General features: G+C 39.0%; 1 protein-coding gene and 1 pseudogene across 6 annotated transcripts in view; both read right to left on the reverse strand.

Annotated features, from left to right (window-relative positions):
• The window catches only part of PTPRZ1 (protein tyrosine phosphatase receptor type Z1), a 263,148-nt gene that overhangs the window by 117,758 nt on the left and 125,489 nt on the right, over positions 1–19,901 (reverse strand). For all 6 annotated transcript variants that reach the window (XM_056573798.1, XM_056573803.1, XM_056573802.1 and 3 more), the window contains exons 6-8: positions 8,982–9,045; positions 6,804–6,961; positions 5,693–5,843 (exon numbers count right to left, since the gene is read on the reverse strand). In XM_056573798.1, the coding sequence (XP_056429773.1) occupies positions 5,693–5,843; positions 6,804–6,961; positions 8,982–9,045 (373 nt within the window). The remainder of the gene's footprint in view (positions 1–5,692; positions 5,844–6,803; positions 6,962–8,981; positions 9,046–19,901) is intronic.
• Positions 7,041–7,146, reverse strand: LOC130267929 (U2 spliceosomal RNA; annotated as a pseudogene).

A 19,901-nucleotide genomic window follows, 5' to 3' on the forward strand; every position in this document is an offset into this window, starting at 1 on the left:
GTACTACCTAGAAACGGAAGCCCCCAAAAGTTACAAAACGGCGTTTTTTTTTCAATTTTGTCTCACAATGATTTTTTTTTTCCGATTCACCGTAGATTTTTGGGCACAATGACTGACGTCATTACAAAGTAGAATTGGTGGCGCAAAAAAAAAGCCATCATATGGATTTTTAGGTGCAAAATTGAAAGAGTTATGATTTTTTAAAGGCAAGGAGCAAAAAACGAAAATGCAAAAACGGAAAAAACCCCGGTCCTTAAGGGGTTAATGGATCACCAATACAAGGAGCAGCCATAACTACGCATGGCACTATGTCTGGCTATAGGATAAAAGAGATGGCCATCTTAATGGTTTCTTCGCATGCTATTTTTGCAACAGTTTTAAATGCTTGTAAGAAAAAAAATGTCATGCAGTTCCAGTGTTTTACAAGCATAAACCTATACATTAACAACTGCTAAAAACAGATGTTTCTGGATGCTATACAGCAGAATCGGTTTCCCATTGAATTACATTAGTAGTACAAAGCAGCATAGTTGACTATGTTTGACTGTGTTTTTGTATACAGCAAAATTAAACATAGTGGGTGAGATTTATCAAAACCTGTCCAGAGGAAAAGTTGCCCAGTTGCCCATAGCAACCAATCAGCTCACTTCTTTCATTTTTAACAAGGCAAAATGAAAGAAGCAATCTGATTGGTTGCTATGGGCAACTGGGCAACGTGTCTTCTGGACAGGTTTTAATAAATCTCCCTCACTGTAATGGAAACAGCGAAACTGAGACAAAAACACAATGTGAACCCAGACTAATAATGTGACATTTCAAGTTTTGAGCATGCTTAGAATCATACTACTTATACCTTATCCACATAAATGACTGTGCCAGGGTTGTCAATTAGGTGCATATCTAGTAAAATTTGGGCCATTTAATGTTAGAAAACTGACTATAAATTATAATTTTTATCAATTTTCCCTGGTGGGATATTCTCAGATAAGACGTTGTGATATCATGGCACATCACGCTTAAGAACTAACTGCATTCTATTGCACTGACAACTTAGTTTAGCTACATCTGTACTGAATTTCAAATCCCATGCATCTGTATGATACAATACAGCAGTGGTCTTCAACCTGCGGACCTCCAGATGTTGCAAAACTACAATTCCCAGCATGCCCGGACAGCCGCTGGCTGTCCGGGCATGCTGGAAATTGTAGTTTTGCAACATCTGGAGGTCCGCAGGTTGAAGACCACTGCAATACAGTGTTACATGTTTGAGGCTTCTACAGTTTGAGGTGTGTCAGTTTTCTGTCTTTCAGCATATCTCCTCGATCTGTAAATTCTTTCTGCCACTTTAGGAGATCTTTTGCATTTTGTAGCTGTACTTATCTTCTTATTATACAGTAATGTGTAGTTAATGTTATCTTCCATATCTAGAGATAGTATGCTGTAGCTTCTCATATCAAGTTCTTTCCATGGGCTATACACATACTTAATGTATGCGCATTATATAATGATTAGAATTCTGATAGGTTATGAATTTTATTATATTGGATGTTACAAGAGAAAAGGTGCACATACAGTGGGGATCAAAAGTTTGGGCACCCCAGGGAAAAATTTGTATTAATGTGCATAAAGAAGCCAAGGAAAGATGGAAAAATCTCCAAAAGGCATCAAATTACAGATTAGACATTCTTCTAATGTCAACAAAAGTTAGATTTTATTTCCATCATTTACACTTTCAAAATAACAGAAAACAAAAAAATGGTGTCTGCAAAAGTTTGGGCACCCTGCAGAGTTAATATCTTGTACTGCCCCCTTTGGCAAGAATCACAGCTTGTAAACGCTTTTTGTAGCCAGCCAAGAGACTTTCAATTCTTGTTTGAGGTATCTTTGCCCATTCTTCCTTTCAAAAGTCTTCCAGTTCTTTGAGATTTCTGGGCTGTCTGTCATGCACTGCTCTTTTAAGGTCTATCCATAGATTTTCAATTATGTTGAGGTCAGGAGATTGTGAAGGCCATGGCAAAACCTTCAGTTTACACCTCTTGATGTAATCCCCCGTGGATTTCGAGCTGTGTTTAGGATCATTATCCATTTGTAGAAGCCATCCTCTCTTTAACTTCAGCTTTTTCACAGATGGCATCAAGTTAGCATGCAAAATTTGCTGAAATTTTATTGAATCCATTTTTCCTTCTACTCGTGAGATGTTCCATGTGCCACTGGCTGCAATACAACCCCAAAGCATGATTGATCCATCCCCATGCTTAACAGTTGGACAGAGGATCTTTTCATTAAATTCTGTTCCCCTTCTTCTCCAAACGTACCTTTGCTCATTCCGGCCAAAAAGTTCAATATTAACCTCATCGGTCCACAGAACTTGTTTCCAAAATGCATCAGGCTTGTCTATATGTTCATTTGCAAAGTTCAAACACTGATTTTTGTGGTGAGAACGTAGAAGAGGTTTTCTTCTGCTGACTCTTCCACGAAGACCATATTTGTACAAGTATCTCTTTATACTGGAATAGTTTACCACAACTCCAATGTCTGCCAGATCTTTCTGGAGGGATTGTGCATTCAAATGTGGGTTTTGAATTGTTTTTCTCACAATCCTGCGAGCTGTTCTGTCTGATATTTTGCTTGGTCTTCCAGATCTTGCTTTAACTTCCACTGTTCCTGATGACTGCCATTTCTTAATTACATTCTGAACAGAGGATATTGACATCTGAAAACGTTTTGCTACCGTCTTATAGCCTTCTCCAGCTTTGTGAGCGTCAACTATTTTCAGTTTCAGATTTCTAGACAACTGCTTAGAAGAACCCATGGTGCTGATTGTTGGGGCAAGGTCAGATGAGTCTGGGCATTTAAAACCTTTGAGAATGACATAACCTGGTCTTCCCAGATGATGATTGAGAACAATCCATGACACTGGCAGGTCTCAGCTTTGCAAAGGGGGCAGTGCATGCTATAAATTCTGCAGGGTGCCCAAACTTTTGCAGATGCCATTTTTTTGTTTTTTGTTATTTTGAAAGTGTAAATGATGGAAATAAAATCTAACTTTTGTTGACATATTATAAGAATGTCTAATCTGTAATTTGATGCCTTTTGGAGATTTTTCCATCTTTCCTTGGCTTCTTTATGCACATTAATACAAAGTTATTTACCAGGGGTGCCCAAACTTTTGATCCCCACTGTATTTCTCCAGTTCTAGAGTTATAAAGTGGTAATACCTGTGTATGGGTGTTTTAACGGTTAAAGGGGTTATCCACCATGAGGTGATTTTAGTACGTACCTGGCAGACAGTAATGGACATGCTTAGGAAGGATCTGCACTTGTCTTGGGACTTAATGGCTATGTTGTGAGATTACCATAACGCTGTGGGGCTATCTTTTTGTGAACTCTGTATTTCCTGTTGGATTTTGTTCTCTAAAACTACACATCCCATAGTTCATGGTTAGTAGCTTTGAGATCACTATCCTCCCTCCTACACATCAGCCCATTGGGGTACCCATTGAAACACAAATGAGTTGCATTCCATTCAAAAGACCAGTGTTTTCTAACCAGGGTGCCTACAGCTGTTGCCAAATGATCTCTCTCCCACCCAGCGGTCACTTCACCCATTGAAGCAGGACAGGCTCCTTTTCATCACCTGACTTTTCATCACTCGACGCACTGCAACCTGGGAAAACCTGAAACCTGAGTCATTTTTTATGCTGTTAAAAATAAATATTTGCTGTATGCTGTTAAAAATAAATATTGGGGCGGAAATCACAGAAGAACTGTGGGACAGACACTATATTATGAACTACACTAACTTTACAGCCCCTGTAGCAAAGTCAAATAAAAGAAAAATCCTGGAATGCCCCTTTAAGCTTATGTAAGCATTGTGGCTGATCAAAGTTCATCTCTTAATAGGAGCTGTTTACCCTATAAGAGAAGAACACTTTCAGCAGGACAATGTATCATGCCAAAAGGATAGTACAGTCATGGATTTGTTAGGATAGAGTTACATATATGCGGCGTCCGGCTCTGGTGAAACTGGGCGAAAATTGCAACAATTGATGCCAGAAGTGCATCAGTTGGCATCAGTTCTGCCTCATCCAGCGTCCATTGTTTGTGATTGATGGACGGAGGAACACAGCAAGATGCGTTCCCCTGTCTGTGCTGTCCAATCATCAGGTGTACAAACTGAGACACCGGATGATTGTGAACTGTCCCATTCAAATCAATGGGATCAGTCCTTACTTCATTTTCCCTCCGGTGCATCTTTTGTAGTGCCGGAAGGAAAAAAAAACTGACAACGCATATATGTAAAGGAGCCCTTACAGGGACATAACAACATGTTTTCCACACTTCCTTGGCTTTCACAGAACCCATATATTAATTCTATAGATCACTGTTTTCCCAAGCACGGTCCTCAAGTAACCCCTCACAGGTTATGTTTTCAGGATTTTGTTTTGGTGATGCCTGATGCACTTACCTTAACTCCTTAACGACGCAGGACGTATATTTATGTCCTGCGCCGGCTCCCGCGATATGAAGCGGGATCGCGCCGCGATTCCGCATCATATTGCGTCGGTCCCGGCGCTCATCAACGGCCGGGACCCGTGGCTAATACCACACATCGCCGATCGCGGCGATGTGCGGTATTAACCCTTTAGAAGCGGCAGTCAAAGCTGACCGCCGCTTCTAAAGGGAAAGTGAAAGTGACCCGGCTGCTCAGTCGGGCTGTTCGGGACCGCCGCGGTGAAATCGCGACGTCCCGAACAGCTGACCGGACACCGGGAGGGCCCTTACCTGCCTCCTCGGTGTCCGATCGGAGAATGACTGCTCCGTGCCTGAGATCCAGGCAGGAGCAGTCAAGCGCCGATAACACTGATCACAGGCGTGTTAATACACGCCTGTGATCTGTGTAAAAGATCAGTGTGTGCAGTGTTAAAAAAAAGTGTTAATAAAGGTCATTTAACCCCCCTTTTCCCATAAAAAAAATAAAACAGTGTAAAAAAAAAAAAAATAAACATATGTGGTATCGCCGCGTGCGTAAATGTCCGAACTATAAAAATATATCATTAATTAAACCGTACGGTCAATGGCGTACGCGCAAAAAAATTCCAAATTAAAAAAAAAAACATTAAAAAATGAATAAAAAGTGATAAAAAAGTCCGATCAAAACAAAAATCATACCGATAAAAACTTCAGATCACGGCGCAAAAAATGAGTCCTCATACCGCCCTGTACGTGGAAAAATAAAAAAGTTATAGGGGTCAGAAGATGACATTTTTAAACGTATACATTTTCCTGCATGTAGTTATGATTTTTTCCAGAAGTGCGACAAAATCAAACCTATATAAGTAGGGTATCATTTTAACCGTATGGACCTACAGAATAATGATAAGGTGTAATTTTTACCGAAATATGCACTGCGTAGAAACGGAAGCCCCCAAAAGTTACAAAATGGCATTTTTTCTTCGATTTTGTCGCACAATGATTTTTTTTTTCTGTTTCGCCGTGCATTTTTGGGTAAAATGACTAATGTCACTGCAGCATTACAGGTAAAGGCTAGACTTTAGTCTGCAAATAAACTTCATTACATACTTCAGTTTATCGTGAAATCAACTGAAATCATCAGAAGTACATGTCAATCACTATAACACATGAAAATGTAAAACATAGCCAAATGTTATTTGTCAAATAGTGTAACAACCTGGCTCAAGTATTTCCTCTATTCCAGTATAAGAAGAGAACACCTGTCCAGAAAACTTGTAGTGCTGTTGCCTGAAGTTGTTCTGTAGATAATCCATCACCATGACATACCCAGACTGCTGCATTGTGAGGATCTCGCAAAAATATTCCAGCTGCCAGTAAAAAAAGATAAAATAAGCATAAAACACAGATATTATTGTAATTTTTATAACTCTGCAGGGAAATTTGCCACATTACACAGCCAGTGCCAGAATTAAGCTCCTTTCACACGCACAGAAGAAACCTGCTATGAGTATATCGACTATGTAGAAGTCACTTGGCACTTGTTAAAAGGATCCTTCACACGGCTCATTTATTGGGAGTGAAGAGTCGCACTAACAATCATTGGATTGTTCGAATGTCCACTCACTTCCATTACAGTTACCGTCACATTGGCTGTTACATGGGAAGATATGCTGCAAACGGAAAATTATTCTTAGGGTTACACCATCGTGCTTGTTTATCAACTAATTGCTGAAGCTTTTTCATGGGGCAAAAACTGTCCAAATGACACAAATCTGTCTTATTATCCTGTATGAAAAGCAGGTTCATATACTAAAGTTGGCCACAAACACTATGCAATTTTTGGCCTAATAATCCATAAATTAAGAGGTATTGGTAGACTCATACAATCAAACCCTCTCAATACAACAGCAAGGGATTACACAAAGTTTTGAAGTGTCTTTTTGGGTTTGTGAGATTATTCCTTATTAAATGGGTAGGATCAGCATCTGCTGTAAGGGTGACGGCAATGGCACAGTGAGAGATCCCATTGAGAATCTTATTCAACATTCTAAGGAAACTGAATGTCCACTGAAAGGAAATTGAATGTCCATTTACAAAAAAAAAATTCACATTTCCAGAAACATACATTTTATGGCCAGTTTTGAGCTCTCTAGCATTGTGGATATCAGTGGTGATCCAAGATCAAAGATTTCCCCAATGTGATCCTCTCACTCTTCTGGAATAATTTATCAGAGAATCATTAGACACATATTTCCCCTCTAAGTCTGTTTAGTGTATAACAAAAAAAAGAACTGTGACCTGAAGTAAAGTGATGTGTACTGGCTTACCTGAGCTTCAGAAATGGTTACTGTGTCCTTAAAAACAATCCATTCTACTGTTTCTGAACATGGGGGAGTTGTTAGCGATCCATTGTACGTATAATATTTGTCTGTGTAGTTTGGCAGAAGGTCTAGCAAGACAAATGGTTCTAGCTCAGCCTTCTTACCTGTATACAAATACAATATAAATGTTAATACTTCACTGGTTTCTATATGTAACACCTCCACATTTTCCTATCCTAACATAAGTAATGCTCATTTAATGTTATTGGCTTTCTAGAAAGTGGCCATTACTGTTTATACAGGAGTACAATTACTACACTTGATCTTAGCCAAAAGGCAGAGAAGCGAGTACAATGCAACCTCCACTGGGGTAATGAAAGGAAATCAAAAGCAAGGAACATATGAGCAGCATAATATGAGGTTATGACTATTAAAAAGAAGAGTATAATTTGATATTACACTGAAAATATAAAGAATACCACTCATTTTGTCCAGTGAAGGTGTTCTACGCAGTTGGTAAACAATCCATAGCACAGGCTTGGAAACAGCAAATCCTTGATTTCTCCACAGTTAAATTATTAGCATCAACAAGAAACTCACTGCCTTGACAAGGGAAAACCTAAACCCTTTGTACATACCTACGGCAAACATATACAAACTTATCTTTTTAAGTATCCTCCAACCCCTCAAATTGTTTGAGATCTATTTTGTGTAGTCTTTTGTCTTGTTTCCTCTTAGTCCTCTACGGTTTTGGACCTATTATTCCCTATGGTTTACTACTTGAGTGTATGCCCTGTATATGTTCTATAATGTTCTTAGCTACAATGTTTGTTGTCTTTAATTGTTCTGCATTTTCTGAGATGTACTGTAACACTACCAGGTGTCCTGGTTCTTACCAGCATTGGCGTCATTCTCTGTGCCATGTATCTGCTCTACCTGCTCTGGTGTGTCTCTTGCTGCAGTTTCCACTCTGTCCACTAGGGTCCGTGTGAGCACTGGTTGAGTTTTATATGGTCAGCGTGCACTCCCTAATGAATCCTCCTCCAATCCCACCCAGGCACTGCATATATAAGTCTGCCACACCTGCTGTTCCAGTAAGGTTGTATATTCAGTACTGCTAAGGTCTCTATCTGCTGATCCTGTGTTCCTGATCCTGCCTGTCTACAGGACTTTGCCTCTGTCATCCCCTAGACAATGACCTGTCTCTTCTGTTAATGAACTTGGACTGTCTACCACGATTCCTGTCTGCTTGGAGCTTGTTCCAGCCAGCCTGCATCTGTAGCCATTTTGGCTAGCGGTTTTCATAGTACCTGTTCTACTAATAAATACCAGGTCAGTTCTGCTGCATCGGACGCTATTTTTAGTGTCAGTTTGCCACATTCTGCCTACCTGACCAGCTGCCACTTGTGGCACAGTGGGTCCAAACCAGTGGGGCGTTACATGTACATTTCTTTAAAATGACAAAATTACAAATGTTGCGCACTGTGGCCAAAGGCAAATCTAGACCTCTGGAGATGGACTAGTAACCTTGAGATTGTTGAAATGTTTCCACAATTTTGGTTCTCAAGTCCTCACACAGTTCTCTTCTCTTCTTTCTGTTATCCATGCTTAGTGTGGCACAGACACACAATGCAAAGACTAAAGAGAACTTCTCTCCTTTGTATCTGCTTTCAGGCATGATATTTTATATTGCCCACACCTGTTACTTGCCCCAGGTGAGTATAAAGGAACATCACATGCTTGAAACAATCTTATTTATCCACAATTTTGAAAGGGTGCCAATAATTTTGTCCTGCCTATTTTTGGAGTTTGGTGTGACATGATGTCCAATTTGCTTTTTTTCCCGCCGTTTTTTCTTTAGTTCCAATACACACAAAGGGAATAAGCATATGTATATCAAAACATGTGTTACTGCAATCCTGCAATCCTTTTCTGTGAGAAATACTTAATTTTCTTGACAAATTTCAGGGGTGCCAACATTTACGGCCATGGCAAATTATATATATATATATATATATATATATATATATACACATATATATATATATATATATATACACACACACACACATATACATATATATATATATATATATATATATATATATATATATATATACACACACACACACACACACACGCACTTAATCAAAAAGGGAGAACATCCCCAAAAAACAAACTCACCAAATCGATGAACGCTATCAACTCCATTGATGATTGCATTGTAATTTGTGTTTTCTTGACCAATCTGTAATAACAGAAAACCAATTATGTGGCAGAATTTAAGAAATAAAAAGTGTAAAAACACTAGCAAAAATCAAAAGAAAAACAGTGAAACCTCTTTGAGATAGTATTCTTCTAGGTGAATGGTCTTTGTAAAGAATGCATTATAAATAAGGAACTAAAAATCTGGTCTGGGCAAGGAGGTGGTATTTTTATAGAGGTGGTCTTCTGAAGGGGTTTACTCTAGTTGACATGTTCCACTGTATATACATGTATTTGTTTTATTATCATAAGAGACAGACCAATAAGGACTAGAAACCTATTCGATCATAATCAACATCCAGTCCAATTGTAAAGGTCATCTTCTTCTCTTCTATTTGTTATATGTATATAAAAAAAAAACATATATATGATCTCTTTCTGTTTCGTCGATAGGCAAAACAGATGTGTTTCCATACAGCAAGCCACTAGTGATCCTGTGTATTTCTTAAAGGGTTATAATAGAAGCACCATTTTCTGTAATTGACCCCTTGCATCTAAAAATAAAAAACAAACAATACTCACCTGCCCTGATCTACCGCAGTTGCTCTTCAGATAGTTCCTGGTTCCTTCTGCCCTCGGCTGCTTCCTGGGGCACAGGAATTCCCTGGTTAGCCAAGCACTGTCTGCAGTAGGGACCTGCTTCAGTTATTGATTGGCTCATTGGACATTTCCTGTGAAGATGACTTTTCACAGGAGCCAGGAAGCAGCAGTTAAGATGAGAAACCGGGAATCCTTTAAATGGCAGATGCGGGAGATTAGGGCAAGTGAGTATGTTTTTTTTTCATTCAGCATTCCAAACGAAACATAAAAAATGTTGTGCCTCAGGAATACCCCTTTACCTCTCTATCCCCTTACCTTAAACAGTAGAACTAATAAAAGGGGATGCTGTCAGTATAGATTCCCTCTTAAAAATAACCACAGCAGGTTGTTTCAGTCTTCTAGGGTCCAACTTGTTGTAAGAGTGCATACACTGTCATCATGTTATGATAGCACAGTATATACTTTAAAGCCTTACTGTTATTAGTAAGAAGATGCTTAAATCAGTGTAGTAATGTGCCCTAAGACCGGTATGCATAATAATATGCATGTGTTAATATGTAAAATACCTTTTGATCTATGTATATCTGTTATCAGTCTTCTGAATTCCTCTCAGAGCCTGGGGGTGTTTACCCTGGAGCACTATGAGCACCTCTCCTCCCCCCTCCCCTCTCCCCTGTAATGAGGTCTGCACAAACATTTTTACATTTGCAAAGCATATTGGCTGAATGCATGCTCTATATAACTAATGCAGCCATGTGAAACTATATGGTGCAAGGACAGAAGAAAAAACATTTTCACAGCTTTGTAACCAAAGTGCATGCTTTTTATAACCATAAATCAGCCACGTGGAACCTATATGGTGCACATAAACAAGAAATAAGTTCATAAAATGACCAAAGAGAAACCATTTTGCATATAAATAATAGGTTAGCACCTTGTATTGCTTGTAACTGTGTATGTGAATGCTTCTCTTCTTAAAGACTGCAGGCTGTCTGTGCTCTGCGGAACAGAATCGAGATAACCACACCTCCCTCCCCCTCCCCTTTAAAAAAAAGGACCGAAAAGGCTGAATGTTTTGAGTTCATTTGCAAAATTAAAAAGACAGAGACCCCTAGTGGCCATTTGTTAAACTAGTTTTTCATATCTTTAGCAATCAAATTTTTTATGAAATGTATTAGGAAAATGCTTAGTTTTTAAGGAAGTATTAAATGGAAAAAAGTTGTTTCAAATGACAGTAATGCTTTAAAGTACCCCCCCCAGTTTATGATCAATTTATTATGAAGTGTGTGTGTGTGGGGAAGGGGAGGGGGGGGGGCAATGTTGGGGGTCTAATGTCTTAAATGCTGTAAATGTGAATCAGTGCTTCTCGAACCAGTCCAAAAGCAACCTTTTCAGGTCATGTCTTGAGGATTTTCCATAAAGGTAGTGATGCTGATTAAATCCATGATGCAATATTACAAAAATCATCACAGCATGCACATTTGGGTTTCCTTGGGAATGAATCTAGGAAACACTGAAGAAAATGACGAATAAGCAACCATTCTTAACATGCAAAAGGGTATAAAACTATCACATGACATGTATCAGCGCTACTATGTTGCTTCTTTGTGGACCTCTTCAAGGACAAAAGTCACATTAAAGGGGTACTCTGCCCCTAGACATCTTATCCCCTATCCAAAGGATAGGGAATAAGATGTCATATCGCCGGGGTCCCGCTGCTGGGGACCCCCGGGATCTCGGCTGCAGCACCCCGCTATCATTACTACATAGGGCAGACTATACAGGGGCCCGTCAATACAGGGGCCGGAGCATCGTGACGTCACGGCTCCGCCCCTCTTGACACCATGGACCGCCCCCTTAATGCAAGTCTATGGGAGGGGGTGTGATGGCTGACACGTCCCCTCCCATAGACTTGTATTGAGGGGGCGGGCCGTCACGTCATGAGGGGGCGGAGCCGTGATGTAACGATGCTCTGGCCCCTGTATTGCCTGTCATTACGCACGGAGAAAGTCTGCTCTGTGCAGTAATGACAGCGAGGTGCTGCAGCCGAGATCCCGGGGGTCCCCAGCAGCGGGACCCTGGCGATCTGACATTGATCCTTTGGATAGGGGATAAGATGTCGAGGGGCGGAGTACCCCTTTAATGGAACAAAAGACAATTGCCCAATTTCTCTCCAATACTGCAATGTATGAAGTGTACAGGATCTGAAAACTTGTTAGGTTTGTCACTCAGAGGAAATGTAGTGACAGGTTACACTTAAAGCTTACCTCTAGTTATACAGAAAATAAATTATAGTCAGATATAGTTTTACCAAATCATCATTTTTTTTTCTCTAGTAAAAATAACAACAGCTAAACAGCCATATAGATCACCTGTGGCCCAGTTCATTCAGCAGTGAAAAACCCCATAGTATGTAATTAAATTTCTGTTCACACTGAGGAATTTCCGCAAGTGGAATTCTGTCACTGAATTCCGTTCCGTATGAAGAATTAACATGTTCTTTCTTCATGTGGAATTCACGTCCTAACCCCATAGAACTCAAGGTAAAAAAAAATTTCAGTCCGCCACACTTTTGTGTGGAATTCCCACGGAATTTGCGCAAAAAAATGTCTCCTATGCCGCGCTGAATTCCGCACTGATTTCTGTGCGGAATGCCACGCGGAAGAACCGGTCATTTCTGAGCTGATTTTTTCACCGAGAATTCTGCGCAAATATTAATCAGTGTGAACATACCCTAAGGGGGAAAAGTATCAGGATTATTTGATGCTACACGGGAATTGTATTTTGAGGTTACTTGGCAATGCAGGGAGGGCAGCATACAGACAACACTGCTAATAACATCTATTAAATGAAAATTTTTGAGGGAAGTGACAATCTTCCGGTTTTTGCAGTCTTTGTTTTGATTTATTTCGATTTATTGTGCACTATGGCTAGGTTATCACAAAGTTTTTTTTCTTGTGTATTTTGGAAAACTGCCACTGCAGTTTTTGAGCCAGTCAAGAGGGGGTCCAGTAGGAAGGAAAAGTATAAGTCCTCCCTTTAGATTTCCCATATCTTTTAAATACACTACTGGCTTTGGCTCAAAAACTACAGGAGCAGTTTTAAAAAAAAAAACACCAGAAAAAAACTGTGTGGAAACCTAGCCTATTAAGAACCTTCTTTCAGAATTTAAACATTTCTTAACACAGATCTAATAATTGTTACGTTTTATGCAGAGCTCTTTTCAGTGATAGTTGGGTCTACTGGCGTTGCTAGGAATATCTAGAAATTCTACTTTCAGTGATTTGGATATTTGGTAGTGGGTAAGACATTTTAATAGAATTCTAACTGTTGAAAGACAGGACCAGTAAAAAAGGGAGTACCGATGCAGCAGAGCTTAAATTCTCGGATGTGGCATAGAATAGCTTCTAAAGAAGAAACCATGATTTGATAGCAAATTTGTTTTTTTACTTTGCTTAGGGCATAATAAAAAGAACATAAAAGCAATGTTCAACTGGTTTCCTTACATGCTCATTCTTTTAACATCTCATAAAAGCTATTTACAAGGTAATCGCTTTCCCCACAAGAGAAGTTGCAAACTGTACAAACTGTACAGAATGGTAGACAATATAGAATCAGTGAGAACTGCTGTCATTATACTGTATACATTCCACACGACACACCTAGAGATTACTTAACACAAAGCATAAAATCACTTAGATATAGCTGGGTTATCTGCTGCCGACTTGTCTGTGTATTGTCATGGAAACACTAAAATATTCCTCTCAAATACTGAAGCTTACAGGGGTATTACCTATAATCTCAAATAATTTCAGCTATCAGGGATTTTTCCTACTAAAGCCACAGCTGAAAACAGTTTTCATTACTTAAATAATCCTATTTACTTTAAACGCTTTATTAAAAAGTGGCGCACATGTTGTTACGAGTTAGTTATATATCTTTGGAGCCAGTTATTTTTATGTTTGGAGACTGTCTTTGAAAGAGTTTCCCTATCAGTCCAGCCCCAATATTATATATGTCCTAGAGGGGGGGACTCTTTACAAGCTAGAGCACAAAGTTGTTAACAAGGGGTGAAATCCATTTATTACATACACATTTATTTATCTGAATACTACATTCCCCTATGGTGTCTCTACAATTAAATTACAGTCCCTTTAAAGATCACTTTTCTGCATATGCCCCGATAAAATGTTGATCTAGATCTGAAATGATGAACAGCTAAAAATTAACCATTAAAATCAGTAAATACTCATTGTTCAAAATAGACAATTTAATTCCTCCCCAGACAAAAGCGTTTCTCCTTGTGATAACAGGCAATAATGACCTTGGAGATCAGCTTATCATTAAGGGAGCCGCTCAATGAACTAGTCGTCTAAACTGAATAACCCCTTAAGAAATTGCATTTTCAGAAATTACTTAATGTATTTATTTTCAGATTAATCCTATCTATATACAGTGGGGATCAAAAGTTTGGGCACCCCAGGTGAAAATTTGTATTAATGTGCATAAAGAAGCCAAGGAAAGATGGAAAAATCTCCAAAAGGCATCAAATTACAGATTAGACATTTTTATATGTCAACAAAAGTTAGATTTTATTTTCATCATTTACACTTTCAAAATAACAGAAAACAAAAAAATGGCATCTGCAAAAGTTTGGGCACCTTGCAGAGTTAATATCTTGTACTGCCCCCTTTGGCAAGTATCACAGCTTGTAAACGCTTTTTGTAGCCAGCCAAGAGACTTTCAATTCTTCTTTGAGGTATCTTTGCCAATTCTTCCTTTCAAAAGTCTTCCAGTTCTTTGAGATTTCTGGGCTGTCTGTCACGCTCTGCTCTTTTAAGGTCTATCCATAGATTTTCAATTATGTTGAGGTCAGGAGATTGTGAAGGCCATGGCAAAACCTTCAGTTTACACCTCTTGATGCAATCTACCGTGGATTTCAAGGTGTGTTTAGGATCATTATCCATTTGTAGAAGCCATCCTTCAGCTTTTTCACAGATGGCATCAAGTTAGCATCCAACATTTGCTGAAATTTTATTGAATCCATTTTTCCTTATACTCGTGAGATGTTCCCTGTGCCACTGGCTGCAATACAAGCCCAAAGCATGATTGATCCACCCCCATGCTTAACAGTTGGACAGAGGTTCTTTTCATTAAATTTTGTTCCCCTTCTTCTCCAAACGTAACTTTGCTCATTCTGGACAAAAAGTTACATTTTAACCTCATCGGTCCACAGAACTTGTTTCCAAAATGCATCAGGCTTGTCTATATGTTCATTTGCAAAGTTCAAATGCAGCTTTTTGTGGTGAGGACGTAGAAGAGGTTTCCTTCTGATGACTCTTCCATGAAGACCATATTTGTACAAGTATCTCTTTATAGTGGAATAGTGTACCACAACTCCAGTGTCTGCCAGATCTTTCTGGAGGGATTGTGCAGTCAAACGTGGGTTTTGATTTGTTTTTCTCACAATCCTGCAAGCTGTTCCGTCTGATATTTTTCTTGGTCTTCCAGATCTTGCTTTAACTTCCACTGTTCCTGATGACTGCCATTTCTTAAGTACATTCCGAACAGAGGATATTGACATCTGAAAATGTTTTGCTATCTTCTTATAGCCCTCTCCAGCTTTGTGAGCCTCAACTATTTTCAGTTTCAGATTTCTAGGCAACTGCTTAGAAGAACCCATGGTGCTGATTGTTGGGGCAAGGTCAGATGAGTCTGGGCATTTAAAACCTTTGAGATTGCCATCACCTGGTCTTCCCAGATGATGATTGAGAACAATCCATGACACTGACCGGTCTCAGCTTTGCAAAGGGGGCAGTGCATGCTATAAATTCTGCAGGGTGCCCAAACTTTTGCAGAGCAGTGCATGACAGACAGCCCAGAAATCTCAAAGAACTGGAAGACTTTTGAAAGGAAGAATAGGGAAAAAATACCTCAAACAAGAATTGAAAGTCTCTTGGCTGGCTACAAAAAGCATTTACAAGCTGTGATACTTGCCAAAGGGGGCAGTACAAGATATTAACTCTGCAGGGTGCCCAAACTTTTGCAGACACCATTTTTTTGTTTTCTGTTATTTTGAAAGTGTAAATGATGGAAATAAAATCTAAATTTTGTTGACATATTATAAGAATGTCTAATCTGTAATTTGTTGCCTTTTGGAGATCTTTCCATCTTTCCTTGGCTTCTTTATGCACATTAATACAAATTTTTACCTGGGGTGCCCAAACTTTTAATCCCCACTGTATTTATATGCAAATAACTGTAAACAGTGGAAAAAAAGTTTAAGTTGTAAACCAGCCATTTGTTGGGCCATTTCTATGGCTCAGAAAAAAAACCATCAACAATATGTGTATAAATATAACCTAAAGAGCAAAAAAAAAAATTATGTAATATTCTAATTTTAAGGCGTACCAGCCAATGATTTGTTGATGCTTATTGTGAAGCACTGTACAATTGTCCGTGCCTAAATGCCGGAATGGGGGCACTGTTCTCCCAGCTGCATATAACTTTGCAATAGGAGACAACACTTTCTGCTTCTTCTCCACAGCATTTGTCTTCAATGTGAGACCCAGTGCAATGTGATTCTCTAGCTAGGGACAGGTGCTGCACAGACAGAGAGGAAAGCTATGTTTCCTAACGCGTAGTTATATATATGATGGGGAACAGGGAGAACGGTGCCCCATTCAGGTATAAAATTTTAAAACTTTGGGGGCTTTTTCTTTGTTTACCCCTTATGAAAAGGAAAAGTTGGGGTCTGCACCAGTCTGTTAGTGTAAAAAAATAAAAATGCCCCATACTTTTTATTTTCACAAGAGGTAAAAGGAAAAAAAATTATAACGCAATTTCTCCTGAGTATGGAAATACGCCATATGTGGTCTTAAAATGCTCTGCGGACGCTCAACAAGGCTCAGGAGTGAGAGAGCACTTGAGTACATTTGAGGCCTAAATTGGTGATTTGCACAAGGGTGGCTGATTTTACAGTGGTTCTGACATAAATGCAAAAGAAATAATACCCACGTGTGACCCCATTTTGGAAACTACACCCCTCACGGAATGTAACAAGGGGTATAGTGAGCCTTAACACCCCACAGGTGTTTGACAAATTTTCTCCAATAACCCCCTTGTAAAAATGAAAAATTTGGGGGGAAAAAACAGCGTTTTAGTGAAAAAAAAATGTCTTCATTTACACATCCGACTTTAACGAAAAGTCGTCAAACAACTGTGGGGTGTTAAGGCTCACTGTACCCCTTGATAAGTTCCTTGAGGGATGTAGTTTCCAAAATAGTGTGCCATGTGTTTTTTTTTTTTTTTGCTGTTCTGGCACCATGTGACATGCTCCCCAAAAACCATTTCAGCAAAATTTGCTTTCCAAAAGCCAGATATGACTCCTTCTCTTCTGAGCATTGTAGTGTGTCAGCAGAGCAGTAGATGTCCACACATGGGGTATTTCCATACTCAGTATTTCCATGGGGTTACAAATTTCGGGGGACATTTTCTCCTAGTACCCCTTGTAAAAATGTAAAATTTGGGGAAAAAACTGCATTTTAGTGACATTTTTTTTTTCATTTACACATCCGACTTTAACGGCTCACTGTACCCCTTGTTACGTTCCTTAAGAGGTGTAGTTTCCAAAATATTATGCCATGTGGAGTTTTTTTTTTGCTTTTCTGGCACCACAGGGGCTTCCTAAATGTGACATGCCCCCCAAAAACCATTTCAGAAAAACTCACTCTCCAAAATCCCTTTGTTGCTCCTTCCCTTCTGAGCCCTCTGAGCCCACAGAGCACTTGACATACACACATGGGATATTTCCTTACTAGAGAGAAATTGGGTTACAAATTTTACGGTGATTTCTCTCCTTTTACCCCTTTTAAAAATTCATAAACTGGGTCTACAAGAACATGCTAGTGTAAAAAAGGAAGATTTTGAATGTTTTCCTTCCCTTTGCTGCTATTCCTGTGAAATACCTAAAGGGTTAACACACTTACTGAATGTCATTTTGACTACTTTGAGAAGTGCAGTTTTTATAATGGGGTCATTCATGGGATATTTCAAATATGAAGGCCCTTCAAATCCACTTCAAACCTGAACTGGTCCCTGAAAAATTCAGATTTAGAACATTTTATGAAAAATTGGAAAATTTCTGCTGAACTTTGAAGCCCTCTGATGTCTTCCAAAAGTAAAAACATGTCAACTTTATGATGCAAACATAAAGTAGACATATTGTATATGTGAATCAATATATAATTTATTTAAGATGTCCATTTTCCTTATAAGTCGAGAGTTTCAAATAAAAAAAAATGCTAAATTTCCAAAACTTTCATAAAATTTTAAAAGCATCCCAGAGTTATTAATGCTTAACGTGACAGTGGTCAGATTTGCAAAAAAGGGCTGAGTCCTTAAGGGGTTAAGTACCATTAACATGCCGTTTCCTTTCTATGCGAAAAAGTATGAATTGGCAATATTCATAGAATTTGAAGCGTTTTGATCTGACATTATTATTTGCTATTATGTCCAAGCCTTGCAAATTTAACTTTGTCTGTATAGGGGGTCACTTCATTGTGGCATGCCTCCCTGGTTTACAATGCTTATTGTGACACAAAGTAATCTGTTTCTAATTGTATACTATCTAACTATTTCATAAGAACTACTTCGACTCATATTTTGTAGTTATGATCTGTGGGTGGATGTAAGATAAAGTCTTTTCAGTATTTCAAGGGCACAGCTTTGTATAATAAAACATAAAATCTTTATGTTCTTTTGTTGAGTTGTATTGTTTCCCTAAAAAAATTGTGCTGAAAGGTTTCTGCTGTTATTATCGTAACATAAGAAACTGTCACAGCTATCCTACCCCCAGATCTATCATGCCCATCATGAAAGACATAATGCACCAACATCATATGTAGTTGCAGTTTAGAGTGAAACTTTGGGCAATTTTCTGAAATGGAGTGAAATAGATTTGTAGGGTCATGTAACACAAAAGGGCTGTTCATTTTTTCACTATGGTCCCTCAAAGGCAAGTTTAAAATATGCCCAGTACACTATTGGTCTGTATCACAAAGAAAAATAATCAAATGTCTGCACAACAATATACAGACTGGTATATGAAGGAACAGCTGGCGGAGAGAACACTCAATGGGGGAGATTTATCAAAACCTGTCCAGAGGAAAAGTTGCTGAGTTGCCCATAGCAACCAATCAGATCTCTTCTTTCATTTTTCAGAGGGCTTTTCAAAAATGAAAGAAGCGATCTGATTGGTTGCTATGGGCAACTCAGCAATTTTTCCTCTGGACAGGTTTTGATAAATCTCCCCCATTGTGTTCTCATAATACCTTGATCATAACACCACAAGACTATTCAGAATGGGGGAGATTTATCAAAACCTTTCCAGAGGAAAAGTTGCTGAGTTGCCCATAGCAAACAATCAGATTTCTTCTTTTATTTATGAAAAGGCCTCTGAAAAAGAAAGAAGCAATCTGATTGGTTGCTATGGGCAACTCAGCAACTTTTCCTCTGGATAGGTTTTGATAAAATATGCTTATGTTTTTTGTCTTTGAATTTTAAGCAGGGTCTAAAACCTTAGGAAATAGCGTTGAGGGGACTATTCGATTGATTCAATTGTTACAGACTACAGTCACGGCTCAAACTCACCATTTCTGAACTGAACCACAGGTCTTTATAGTGTTTAATTTTATTTATCCAAGAAAGATGGTTTGAGAAAGAAAACGACATGTTACTGGGTCGTACAGGAGAAGCTGCCAAAACACTGCCCCCTTCTCTGACACTGCTCAGTGCTCTGAAGCTAAAGGAAGCTAAAGGAAGACATCCTCCTTAGCAGTTGTAAGCTAAAGTTTTACTTCACGGACTTCCTCCTCTGCAGTACTAAGCTAAAGTTTTACCTCACAGACTTCCTCCTCTGCAGTACTAAGCTAAAGTTTTACCTCACAGACTTCCTCCTCTGCAGTACTAAGCTAAAGTTTTACCTCACAGACTTCCTCCTCCGCAGTACTAAGCTAAAGTTTTACCTCACAGACTCCTTCCTCTGCAGCACTAAGATAAAGTTGTGCCTCACAGACTTCCTCCTCTGCAGCACTAAGATAAAGTTGTGCCACACAGACTTCCTCCTCCGCAGTACTAAGCTAAAGTTTTACCTCACAGACTTCCTCCTCCGCAGTACTAAGCTAAAGTTTTACCTCACAGACTTCCTCCTCTGCAGTACTAAGCTAAAGTTTTACCTCACAGACTTCCTCCTCTGCAGTACTAAGCTAAAGTTTTACCTCACAGACTTCCTCCTCAGCA

The sequence above is a fragment of the Hyla sarda genome, chromosome 4, assembly GCF_029499605.1.
Source record: "Hyla sarda isolate aHylSar1 chromosome 4, aHylSar1.hap1, whole genome shotgun sequence".
NCBI classification, from domain to species: domain Eukaryota; kingdom Metazoa; phylum Chordata; class Amphibia; order Anura; family Hylidae; genus Hyla; species Hyla sarda.